The sequence below is a fragment of the Solanum stenotomum genome, unplaced genomic scaffold (genome assembly GCF_019186545.1).
Source record: "Solanum stenotomum isolate F172 unplaced genomic scaffold, ASM1918654v1 scaffold34432, whole genome shotgun sequence".
Classification (NCBI taxonomy): domain Eukaryota; kingdom Viridiplantae; phylum Streptophyta; class Magnoliopsida; order Solanales; family Solanaceae; genus Solanum; species Solanum stenotomum.
The window spans coordinates 18,816-31,775 of record NW_026032945.1 but is presented as its reverse complement, the minus strand read 5'-3'; the positions used below and the strand labels follow the sequence as shown (position 1 = coordinate 31,775).

The window sequence follows — 12,960 nt, the reverse complement described above, 5'->3', positions numbered from 1 at the left end:
AATGAAGCCCAGCGGGTACTTGACAAGCAGCAAACTATCATGAATTTCACTGCCTATTAAAATTACACAAACCATACAGGCTTACGTTTTCAATGAACTTGTGCCATTGTGCGTTAAATTGATCTACAATATTGAAGATGAGACATCCATTAGGTCAACGGAGTAAACTTCATAACCTACATAAGTGTACATGGATCATATATTTACATTCCGAGGAGCTACTTATTAGCAAAAAAACTGTTGAAAACTAAGTAGAAACATCACTTGCTACACTTCTTGATTTTACATGGATGATCAGACAACCCAATAGAATACATGAGCTCCCCACTTCCAGCGTTTCCAGGTTCCTTCATGTATTTCTTAACCAGTCTAGCCTTTCAAAAATACGACCTTACTCGAGCTTTTCCTACCAAATTTCCTCTCCATTGTCCAGACAAAAATACCTAGGTGCAATCTAAACAAATTTAATGAAAACTTCAAAATTCTACAAAAACATTAGTAGCCTCCTGTCAAGGAAACATTCCCTCCAGATACTCATCCATATTCTCATTATCCGGATTATCAGATGAAGTTGGAGCCTTTGACTCTCTACTCCTTCCTTTCCTTCGTTCGTAATTATCATCCTTAGTATCATCATCACTTACAGATCTTTTATTTTTCCTTCGTTTGTAATTATCATCCTTATTTTCATCATCACTCACAGATCTTCCCATTTTCCTTCGTTCGTAATTATCATCCTTATGTTCATCATCACTCACAGATCTTCCCCTTTTCCTTCGATGCTTATCTTTCAGGTCTTCTCTAGATTGATCCTTCTCTTTCCTCTTTTTATAAAGAAGCTTTTCTGCACATCTCTCACAGGCTACCAATTTCACCAGGGCTTGTTTGTTTTCTTCTGCTTCAACATATGAAAAATTCACCTCGTAGCTTGCTAGACCATCTCTCTCACTGCAGTGTTTGTTACCACAGACAAAATGCCCTTTACCAGATGTCACTTCCTTTTCGGTCCTCCATCTCAGACCAATCTTGCCACTCTTATAGTGTGTCATATCAGCTATACAATATTCTTTGAATAGCTTGTCATAGTAGCGCTTCACCAGCCTTTGCTCCCAAGATGGATTCATATCATCTTCCTCAGTTCGTATGAATCGGTATCCTTCTTTAAGAGTATCCTGATCTGTTCTAACAGGCAACTTTTCTTGTGTGGATCTCTCTCTTCCATAAAATCCAACATAATCATTGAGGAATTTCTTGTGGCGATCATAAGCATTCAGGCCTCGTATGTGATCTTGGTATTGCTGTTTTCTTGTTTGTCTATCAAATATAGCCTGCTTAAGAGATCCAAACGAAGCCATTATTTCTGAACGGTGTGTGAAATCTCCCTGTTTATATCTTTAAAAAATGAGGACGTCAAAGGTTTAGGATTTAATTCACATTAAAGACTGCAAAGCAAGGTCTTCTCTATGTCGCTTTGCTTTACAAGTTTCTTGATATCCGTAAGTTGGTTGAGTTCTATGAGAAACCTCAGAAAATCAATAGTTTTGTCGTATGGTAAGGTGTCCACAACTTCCTGCAAAAGTAATTAATCCAGTCAGAAAGCTAACAAACAAGAAGAATAAAAAGTATCAGCAAAGTCCATTACAAGGGAAAGAAAGACATAGAAGTAGCACAGTTACCAGCACTCGACAATCACTAAGTAGTGTTACCAATTGAGGGGCATGATTGAGATATTCTCACAGACTTCGTTAAAGAAAAATCCATATAAATTAACAAAAATTAAACATGTAGATAATATGCTAGTTTATCATAGTTTTCTGTTTTGAAAATGAACATTACCAGATAAACACGTTTATCATAGTGTTCTAAATTTTAATTAGTTTTTGAAGTTCAAGTACACAGAGTCAAAAGCTAGATTAAAACAGCTCTTACCAGCAGAGGCACTTAACAAGTGATTGTGTGGCTCATCTGCTTTCATGCAATCATACCGGATGCAAGGAAGTGTAAAGCAAATTTTGGCACAAAGTCACAGATCTCAAAGCCTGATTATTATGGTAAAGGTAGTGGTTGTTGTATCACTATAACCATTTTCCTTTTAGAGCGCCAAAAAAGTTAGTTTAAATATTCTTACACAACGGAATACACTCAAGTCTGCATTAGTATACTTGAAATAACCAATCTAGTAAAATACATGATTCTCAAAGTTAGTAGCAACTTCTCACTCTTTCACAGAGCTTCAACTATACATATGCTAACAGGAGGTGATGATTATCAGATGGCCAATTGATATGGTTAAAACTATTTAAAGTTCGAATTTAGAGTAAATTGAAAAAGAACTTTTGCAACATCATTATTTGAAGAAATAGATGAAACAATTTGAATATTAGTCGAGTAATGGAGTAAAATAAAAACAAATATGATATGACAACTTTTACTTCCACAAGGATAGTGCATATGGTCTAGTATATCTAAAAATAAAGAGAAAATAGCCAAATGCCTCCCTAACCTATTGACCAATTTTCAACTACACACTTATATTTCACGGGGGTCCTATTACCCCCCCTGAACTTTTTATTTTCGATATTTTGTGACCCTTAAACGCTGACCTGTCCAAGAAGGTGAATACACCTCTTGTAGGCGCGTAAGGGTTCAACAAAAAGACATTAAATGACTAAAATTGAATTAAATAGTCCATGTGGCAGCCTCTCATTGGAGATTATATAATTAATTCATTTCTTTTTAATTCTTTCCCTTTTCTTATATCAAAAAATTGTTATACCCATTTCATGATTTCTTCAAGTTTTTCTCAAAGTCCTTCAATGGTGGTCTTCTAAATTTCGTCTCTAGGAACTCCAAATCAGTTTGTAGCTACTGATTTATGCTTAGTTAATCATACATCAACCGTTTTAGTAACAACAATCACCTAACTCATAAGAAACTTTCATATATGAAGCTCAAAAATGGAGTTCAAGTTTTTTCTTAAACCCCTCATAATTTCAGCAAAAAAATAAAATAATAAAAAGAAGTCAAACCAAAATGAACCAACAATGGTGAATTTGAAATTTCACTTTCTAATTCCATTCTACCAAATTTGTTTTTCACTCCCACATTTGTGAATTCTTATTTGTGGATTTTTGTTTTTGGGTTCGATTTCAAATTGAAAGTTTATGTAGACTAGCTATGGAGTTGTTCTTCTTCTTTAATTTGGTGTAGAAATTTTTTTCCTCATTTTCTCTTATTATTCTCTAAAGAAATCATTAGTATTTTGGAAAAACAATCTCTATTTGAAAGCATTTTTTTGTAAATTTTAATTTCTACCTTTGATAAAAATGGAAACTTTACATAATCTTACAGGGGATTATTAAATTAATATTTTGATTAGGTTTATATTTCACAAGAAAAAAAAGAAAAAGAATAAAAAAAAAATGAATGTACAGTGATTTATCGCGTGTGCTGCACACCTTTGACATAAAACTGGTTATGACTTTTTAGGGAGGTGATTATTCCATATTTAAAAAGTTTAGGGAGGTAATAGAATAAGTGTGTAGTTGAGAATTGGCTAATAGGTTGAGGGGGATTTTGGCTATTTTCTCAAAAATAAAAGCAATAAGTAACTATATGCTGCTAATAATGTGTATTAACTGTTGGTTAGAATAATCTATAGAAATGCTGAAAACAAAACATAAACTAGAATAATATGCAACATGTCTGAATCTCAACTGTGTCCGCATCGGATCCCAAAAAAATATACTTTTGATGAAGTAGCAAATTTCTTGAACTCTTAAAAACGAAGAACCATATTATGTAGATAGTCCTGGAAAGCAAAGAAATGCATACAAACGTATATTGTAATAATATATCTTTGTATGCAATCAACTGAATACGCAATATCCCACTGAAACTTTACTTTAACTTGTATCATTAAAGGTCTTCCAGCTGATTGACAGACCCGATACTGGGAGTTGGAGTTGGGAATAACAATTCGCTCTCAGTTAAGTCCTTCTATGAGAAGCTTCTGGTCAGGGCAGAGGTTAGTTTTCCACATGCCTCGGTCTGGATTCCTAAGATGCCCAGAAACGTGTGCTTCTTCGCTTAGATACTAGAGGGGCGATTTTTCTACCAGAGAATCTTAGGAAACAGAAGGTTGCATTTACGAGCTAGTGTTTTCTTTGAATGGAGGAGGGTGAGGATGTGGACCACATTCTGTTACATTGCAAATTCGCTACAAGGTTATGGGGGGATTTCTTTAGATGGTTTGGTGTTCTTGGGTAATGCCAAGATCCGTGGAGGTGTTGATGTTCAGCTGGAAGAGTGGAGCTAGGAGAAGAAGACACAAGGAATGGAATGTTACTCCTCTAGTTTTTATGTGGGTCGTTTGGAGGGAGAGAAATAGGGGAGCTTTTGAAGGGGTGGAGACGAGCTTTGCTCATTTGAGTACTCTCCGATCCCTTATTTTCTTTTGGTGCACCAATGAAGTTCCTATTTGTATAAAGAGTTGGGTGTCTATTGGAGAGAACCATATTTTGTACGTTTCCCTTCTTTTTTTTTTGGGTATACCTCATGTATACGGCCAAGTTGGCACTGCTATTGTTAACAAAATCTTTTACCTGATCAAAAAGAAGTAAGTGGTCTATTGTTGCTGTCTCAAAAAAAAAAGTGTTTTGATATATAAATTTGAGAGTCATGTGCTTTACATATATGTTAGCAATTCTTTCGTCTACCAAGCTTCCTAGCATTCACAGTAGGACTCCTCTTCAAAATAGGGTTCCTATCTTACCTTTTTGATTATGTGATATATCTCTTAAGTAAAATAGTTCCAACAAAAAGAAACGCCTTGTGTGTACCAAGGCAGCATGGACTCAAAACTGTTTTCCAATTCATCATTAAAGAGGATCTCTAGAATATTATTTGCTTATTTTGGATACCCGAATTAATATCCTAATTATCACTTTGACATCTATACCACTCTCAACTCTACAACATTGTGGAAAAAGTGTGAAGGGCTTGTCTTTTATATCCTGATATCTTTTGATATATTGTTGGATAAGAATAACTACAAGGTGTATGCAAATACTCTAAGCTGTCTCTTCATTTAACATTGTAGTTACCTTTTTGATTTAGACCCATTAATATCTTACGGGCTTGCTAGGAAGGACTGGACCTTAGGTTTGACTGATTCCACATGAGAAGTCATCAATATTTCAACTATCTGTCTCAAATCACCAACTAATTGCTTGTATTCCCCGTAGGATAGGACCTAGTAGTTAGATTTGTGCAGCTATTATATATATATTACTCCAGTTTACCATCAAAGCTTTAGTCTTTATTTTTCCTTTTAAATTTTTGTGTTACTTTGTGGCCAGAATACAATATATGAAGCCGCAGCAACAAATTGAATATGAAGCAACTAATATTAACAAATTAGAAAATCTATATATCTGTTTCTATAAAGCAGATTGCATTTCCACAGGCTAGGGAAATGAACTCAGCACATGAAGCATGTACATTCATTGGTTCTGCACCAATTGTCTCACAACTCAACTTTTCTTGGACTATTTGAAGTATAATAAGTTTTTCTTATAGGAGAAAAAGAAATGCGAGACTCTATCAGTTCACAAGCAACACGCTTTAATTGGTCTTGCCAGCTTGCTTTATTTGTCTTGCCAGTCAAGTTCCTGACTGTTTGTTCCAAGTTCCACAATATAGGTATGCTGATCCTGTATTAACTATCCACCTCATTATTAAGCAATTGCAAACTTTATTTTGAAGATTAGGTGAGGCTGCATGATTGTTTGAAAACTTTTAGTATTAGGTTCAGTCATCTTTAAGGTTAATGTAATTAGTCGTCAGGCCTCTCTACTCCGCAACAATAGACCCTACCTTCTGTCCCTCCTCCAATTCTTTTCATTCTTCATAATCCCTAAGGCTACCCACAACCACAAACTCAAGTTCAACAAACATAGAAGTTGCACAAACTGGAGTACAACCGTGAAATACCCTTTTTAACATACAGAGACATAAGTAGTCAGCTGAGTGCCTTTCATAAGCCCTATCCGCCATAAGATTTCCTAAATTTCCCAAATCATCTACAAATCACAAATAAAATTCAGACAGGTAAAACACAGAGTAACCGAACTCTTTTGAGCAACTTGCACAGCTTCAATATCTATTCATTTATTAGTCAAAATAAGAAGTGTTTTGTGAAACATTCAGCTATAGTAAGAAGTTGGTAATTTGTAACAACTATACCATATAACTAATGCTTGGAGTCATTAATCATGAAGCAAAGAAGAGTAAGAATATTGTAAAATTCCAGTCTTTTTAGCTAAGAAAATGTAGTAAATGAAAGACCTTATTCTTCCCTCTTTATGCTACTATAGAACGGTATAAATATCAAAATGCAGCCAAAAGTTAGACATTAAACCGAAACAACAAACTATAACTGATATTTACCAATATCATCAACATGAAAATACAATTGAGCAGTAAAATTCCTATGTAGAGTGTACTAATTTCTGATGTCATTACGTCAAGAATCAATCCAAGATGGCTTATCCAAACAGGACGCTCACAACAAAAATCTAACAATATAATTTGCTTATGATGCTGCAGCTCCAACAAATCAAATCATTTAACCAACTATTGAATGCAGAGAGGTGCTCGAAAGATCAAAACGAACTAAATTGAAGCCCTACTCCTTCGATATATCAAAAAGAACCCTATAAGAAGTTATGTTCAATTACCACAAGTACAAATTGGAAAATACACAAATTCACCAGTTTATAACCCTAGGTCCAAATCAAATACTCCGAACTGAAGAAAAAAAAAGGTAAATAGAGCAGAGAGATATAATACTGACCTGAAGATCAAGCAGGCGGAGATGACGAACAAAGATAAATAGCTCAAGATATCAAATTATTATCAATAGTGAATTTGAGAGAGACGGAAAAAAAAAAAGGGCAAATTTCGGCGAAAGTAGTTTCTATTACCATAAATAAATATTTTTGGGTCTCCCATAAATTTGGCAAAACATGTTGGTCATAGAAATATAATATTTTCGTATTTTATTTGAAATTTTTTAAGAAGGAATTATGTTTAGTTATATATTTTTGCAAAGAAAAGGAAAAAGTATTTTATTTAAAATTATAAAGAAAGGGTTAAAAAATGACATTATAATTATTTTTAAATTTAGAATCTAACTTGGAGTTTGGATAGGATAACACAATTGTCTTCAACACAACACAACTAAAGATTTTGAAGGCCCCACTCACTCATCACTATCCTCTCTCCTTCACTACTCTTCCAACCATTTCTATCTTTCAATTTCTTCTTCTCCCCTGTGCTGCACACACAGAATCTTGAAATTAATAGCAACACAGAAGGAATGGTCTCTTTTGCTTCAACACTTCCCTCTTTGGTTTCATTGATTCCTTCACCATCTTCCATTAGCAATGCCTCAAGACACCACCCTCCTCAACCTGTAATCCTCTCTCTTTTTCTTACTTCTTTGAAATGCTGAACTTCTATGTGCTTTACCTCATGTTTTCTTGAAATTAATGCTATTGGGTTTTTTTAAAAATCTTTACTTGCATGCTATTCTATTCATGATCACTTACATTTGTTTCTCTTGCCACTAACATAATAAAGATTGTAACTTTATGAGTTATTTTGTTAGTACAAGTCATGGAATGGATGGAAAGTTGTGAGGTTGGGATGAATGTTGCCCATTGTACAAGTTGATTTCTTAGATGGTCACTCTATAGATAGTTATTATCTTAGGAAGTCGTTTTTTTTATTGTTGTTGTTGAAGAAAATTGAAATCAAGAAGAATGATGATTTTCTGAGATAATAACTATTAATTGAGTGGTCTAAGTAATCAACCCCCATTGTACTAAGTGAATTTAATTTTTTCTCCAAAGTGGTATTGACTGTTTTTTATTTTCTTTTTTTGTTTGTGAGCAATGCAGGGTATGATTTGTTGCAAGATTGGATCAGAGCTTAATATTGAGGATCGCTTTCATAGACGTGATATTCTTCAATCTGTTGGAGCAGCAGTAGGCATGGTGAGTCCTTTATTTCCATTTAAGCAGGATTGCTTTGTTGAAAGAAATGAGTTAAACTTCAACAATGTAGTGTATTGTGATCATCCAATGTGCATCTTGAACACATCAATTGTGTCTAACATGTTAACATTAACTGTCAACAGAAGAAATGAGTTGAACTTCAACATGTTGTCATGTAGTGCAATCCAATATGCACTGTGAGCACGTACGTTGTGTCTAACAATGAGTAAAAATGTCTAATTTCCAATTAAAAACCAACTAAATTAGGACGGAGTGAGTAACTATTAGTACTAACAGGTTATACTTGTCTGCACTTTCTTTCTCTGACTGAAGGTAACTATACTAGTTTCTTCTCTATTTTCAGAATTCAAGGAGGCACAAACTTCTCCAGCACCTTTTGTTTTAAGAACTTATCATTTTAGTACAAGTTATCTTTTGGAAGAAAAAAGAAAGTGCTTACATGCAGATAAACTCAAAGTAGTCTACGTAAGATAGATGGAAAATTGTACAACTAGAGATAAAGTGATTGTTGAAAAAACAATTCAAATGCATATGTAGCTATAAATTAACAAATTTATATTGTGGTCAAATGTATATGCAGTTATAGATTTTACAAATTTACATTATGGACTGTTATCTCATCTAACAATATAAGAGTGTTGAGGTTATAATTACTTTCAGCTGTAATTTCTGTTAGGACTTGATAGCAAGATCCAGTGCATTCATCGAAGTAGCTAATGCTGCTGATTTGATACAACGCAGACAGCGGTCAGATTTTCAATGTAAGCTTGGCAAAGTCTTCATTTTCTTCTCACAAGCAAATCCGGCATGCTTCATTTTAGTGAACTGAGATTCCTTTTTTCTTTATTTACAGCAAAGATCAAACTGACTCTTTATGATGCTATAAAGGTGAATCTTTAATAACAGATGCTAATTACTCAAGTTGAACATACAAATTCTAAAAGTTTTCTATACCTTATTTGTCTTTGTTTTCTTCCAGGCAAATCCGGATATAATTCCATCCTTACTAACTTTAGCACTTAACGATGCCATAACATATGATAAGGTCAGAGACCATTATCTCCTTTATCTTGACTGAGAAAAGTAAAAGACTTGTGTAATTGAGGAATATTTTGCAGGCAACAAAAACCGGGGGTCCCAATGGATCCATACGTTTCAGGTACTTTCTTTTCATCAACCTATTGCCTTGGATAAAGTGTTATACTCCCATGAAGTCAGATGTAACATTTTTGTATCTCCTGTTTTTTAAGTTGAAACTGGATAAAAAAGACTCTGGTCACAGTGGCGGAGCTAGGGGGCGGGTGTAGAGGCCTAACTATGGGTTCATGTGAACCCAGTATTTTTGCTCACACACACACATAAATATATAATGAAATCTATTAAATAATCATAAATATTTGACTGTTAAAACAGCTCTTATTGAGTATTAACTTGAGGTCGTGGTAGGAACTCATAAAAAATCATGAATCCGTCTCTAGAAGGGGGGTTCATCGAATACCCTTCACCAAAGAAAATTTATATATGTATACTAGATGTTGAATTTCGTGTGTCTATTTTATTTACTTTATGAATCTCTCAATGAAAATCCTGCTTTCGCCATTGTCTGGTCATGTTTTCTTCAATCCAAATGCATTTAAGTTCTCTGTTAGGTTTCAGGACTTCTACTGTCATAGACTCAAACTTGATGGAAATGTTATGGATATATGAACTGTGTTCATTAGCTTGGCTAATTATCTGCATCAAGTGTCATGTTATAGGATGAGATCTCACTTTTTGCTGAAAGTTGATTGACCATTGAGATATTACCTTGCCTTTTATTCATCTTTCTTGTACCCTTATTCCCTATGTGAAGCTCAGAGATCAGCAGACCAGAAAATAAGGGGCTTGATGCTGCTTTGAATTTGTTGGAGGAATCAAAGAAGGTTATAGATTCAGATTCCAAAGGTGGACCAATCTCATATGCAGATCTCATCCAATTTGCCGGTAAGTGATTTTAGATCGATGCTAGTTTTGTTATATGTTTAGCTTTATGCTTCTGTTAAACAAGCATCATTAATATGAATACACCTTAGAGGAGTTTTACCAACAAATTCATGTTCTTGCTTAATTTATAAAATTGATGGGAGGTGGTCTGATGGATTTAATTTTGTCACTTGCGTTTTTTTTGCTTGATGCAGCACAAAGTGCAGTCAAATCAACCTTTATCGCTTCTGCAATTAGCAAATGTGGTGGTAATGTAGAGAAGGGGACTTTGTTGTACTCTGCATATGGTTCTAATGGACAGGTTAGCTTTCTTTGGATGTATTTAATTTCCCTGATTAGTGCAGAAACATTGTTATCTTTGAACTCCATGGATTTCCCCTTTATATTACTTAATGTCTTGAAGATCCTATTCTGAACTGACAAAACAAGATAACAGAAAATGTTGTGAGAGAGAGGCCATGAACACAGTAGAGGAGAGGCAATTAAAAGGGTGCTCAAACTAATTTATGTTCTTTCCACATCTGAATAATGCACAGTATAATATAACCTCAGTTTCTGATTCTTAAAGTTACAATAGAAACGTCAATTATATATCATGACTTGTGAAACTTCACTTGTAAAAACACTTTGAGCAAAATGAAGAGAAATGTCGATCATTTAGTACCTGTATGGTTATTCGATTAAGTAGTTCCTTCAGGTTATTTATCTCCAAAAAAGGAAGTTGTCGCTTAAGATTGATTGTGTATTTTTCTCTGTCCACAGTGGGGCCAATTTGATAGGATATTTGGGAGGTCAGATGCCCAGGAGCCTGATCCAGAGGGAAGGGTGCCTCAGTGGGATAAAGCAAGTGTGCAGGAAATGAAAGACAAGTTCAAAGCTGTTGGCTTGGGCCCTCGTCAGGTAAAAGAGTAGTTACTACTTGGGACAGCATATTTGTACATTTTGGACCTAGTTATGGTAACATCTCCTTTTGGAGGATAAATAATTGGGATCCCTTTAGCAATTCTTTCAAGTAGTAAATACTAAAAATGGGAAAGATAGGAGGAATGACCTTACTAGACGGAGTAGACCCTCAGCTTTGCTACTGCTGCAGAATACTGCCATAAGCATTCCTCCATTAGCTTGTAATCCACATTGAACTTTGTGTCTATGTGCAGTCAGTAGACTGCCAAATTTCAAAAGCAAGGACAGAAAAAACATGTTCCCCTAATTTTTCAGAACCAGATAAGAATGATGTATCAACTGAAAGTTAAAAAGTCTCCGGGCATGCACGTCCTGCTTGCTTAAAGAAAATAAAAACATTAATGCTCATCCACAATTACAAAGATAATATAGCTGATACTCTAGACAAACTGTAGAACAATTTACAAAAAAAAAAAAAAGTTACTTTTATGTGTCCTTGTTAGGTGCCAAAAAATAGTTCTGCAACTTATAGAAAAAAATCAATTTGGTAATTGACATATTTTCCTTCTTAGTTTTGGCGAAGGTACGATATCTATTTGTAATGTTTCCACCTGAAGTAACCGAAAAACAAAACATTAAGGTTCAATCCATCATTCCAGCATTTAGCTAATGATACTCTGAAGTCTGAACAAAGAGCTAAACAATTTACAAATGCATTATACATTCTAGCATGTCTTTTGTCAGTTGTCAATAAGTAGTTTTGCATTTACCAACAAGATCAATTGGTAATGTTTTCTCTTCCCGTTATAATATCTTTATAGTGAATGAATAAGAGTAACTAACTATAATTTCAATGTCTGTGCAGTTAGCAGTAATGTCTGCATTCTTGGGTCCTGATCAAGCTGCAACAGAGACCCTACTCGCCAGTGATCCAGAAGTTCTTCCTTGGATTCAGAAGTACCAAAGGAGCAGGGAAACAGTGTCTCGTACTGATTATGAGGCTAGTATATGCTCCCTACTTAAATTTATAAAAGACCTTCACAATATCTATGGATAATCTCATCAAGGATAAATAATAAGAGGCTATCTATTCGTGTGAATGCACCACCATCATAACAGTTCAACAACTCGTATTAAAGCAACTAACTACCTGGAATATTTGCACAAAGATGTGACATTGCTTCCTCTTTGTTATCTCTCTTTCCCTTTGGTTTCCATCCACATAATTAGTCACACGTTATTGATTGTATAATGTTAAAATAATACATGCTTAATGCTATGCCTTAACAGCAAATCTGTCTAATTTCAGGTTGACTTGATTACTACTGTTACAAAATTAAGCAGTTTGGGACAAGTAATAAACTATGAGGCATATACTTATCCTCCCAGGAAAATTGATGTTACCAAACTCAAGTTGTAGAAAGGTGGCAGCTGCAGTTTTTGCACTATGAATGCACAGCGCACAACAGAGATAAATATGCTTACTGGCAGATTAGTAACTGAGAGGTTTGAGAATTATTTTTTTTCTCACAAGAGGGGATAGGAACTGTTTGGTTTGAACTGTATTTACAATAAGATCTTTCAGTCACATTAATATATGTTGTATATGTAGAGCCTCAATACATATTGTCCCCCAACAGGAACAGGATTATCTTTCAAGATAATTCATGCTTTAATCAACAGCATATTTCATTAGAAGAGCATAATATGTAGTGTCTGTATTCTTTCGTGTTTCTTTTCAATGCCTTACAACGCAAGTGAAAACAAGAGATTAAGGGGTCGAAGACAAGTATTGAATACAGCATGACTCACAACCTGGCCAATCTTCTAAAATGTATTTTTTCCGGAAGTGCTTTTAGGAAAAAGCTACATTTTTAGCTTATGAAAAACAACTTTCTATACTCACATAAACACTTATTTATTTTCAAAAGTTTGGCCAAACACCTCACTTTTTAAAAACAAGTATTTTTGACCTCCCAAAGCTTGACGAAAC

The 12,960-nt window shown here is 34.6% G+C and overlaps 2 protein-coding genes across 2 annotated transcripts; one reads left to right on the top strand and one right to left on the bottom strand.

Annotated features, from left to right (window-relative positions):
- Positions 1-81: 81 nt before the first annotated feature.
- Positions 82-7,002, bottom strand: LOC125852384 (uncharacterized). Its single transcript, XM_049532126.1, has 2 exons — positions 6,857-7,002; positions 82-1,570 (listed from the first exon to the last, which is right to left on the bottom strand). Exon 2 carries the CDS (start codon positions 1,353-1,355, stop codon positions 510-512), a length of 846 nt encoding a protein of 281 aa, XP_049388083.1. The 5' UTR covers positions 1,356-1,570; positions 6,857-7,002; the 3' UTR covers positions 82-509.
- A 249-nt stretch (positions 7,003-7,251) lies between these two features.
- Positions 7,252-12,619, top strand: LOC125852379 (thylakoid lumenal 29 kDa protein, chloroplastic). The gene is made up of 10 exons (XM_049532119.1): positions 7,252-7,477; positions 7,965-8,060; positions 8,758-8,842; positions 8,935-8,969; positions 9,061-9,126; positions 9,200-9,240; positions 9,934-10,064; positions 10,259-10,365; positions 10,827-10,964; positions 11,833-12,619. Exons 1-10 carry the CDS (start codon positions 7,382-7,384, stop codon positions 12,022-12,024), a joined length of 987 nt encoding a protein of 328 aa, XP_049388076.1. The 5' UTR covers positions 7,252-7,381; the 3' UTR covers positions 12,025-12,619.
- The last annotated feature ends 341 nt before the right edge of the window (positions 12,620-12,960 follow it).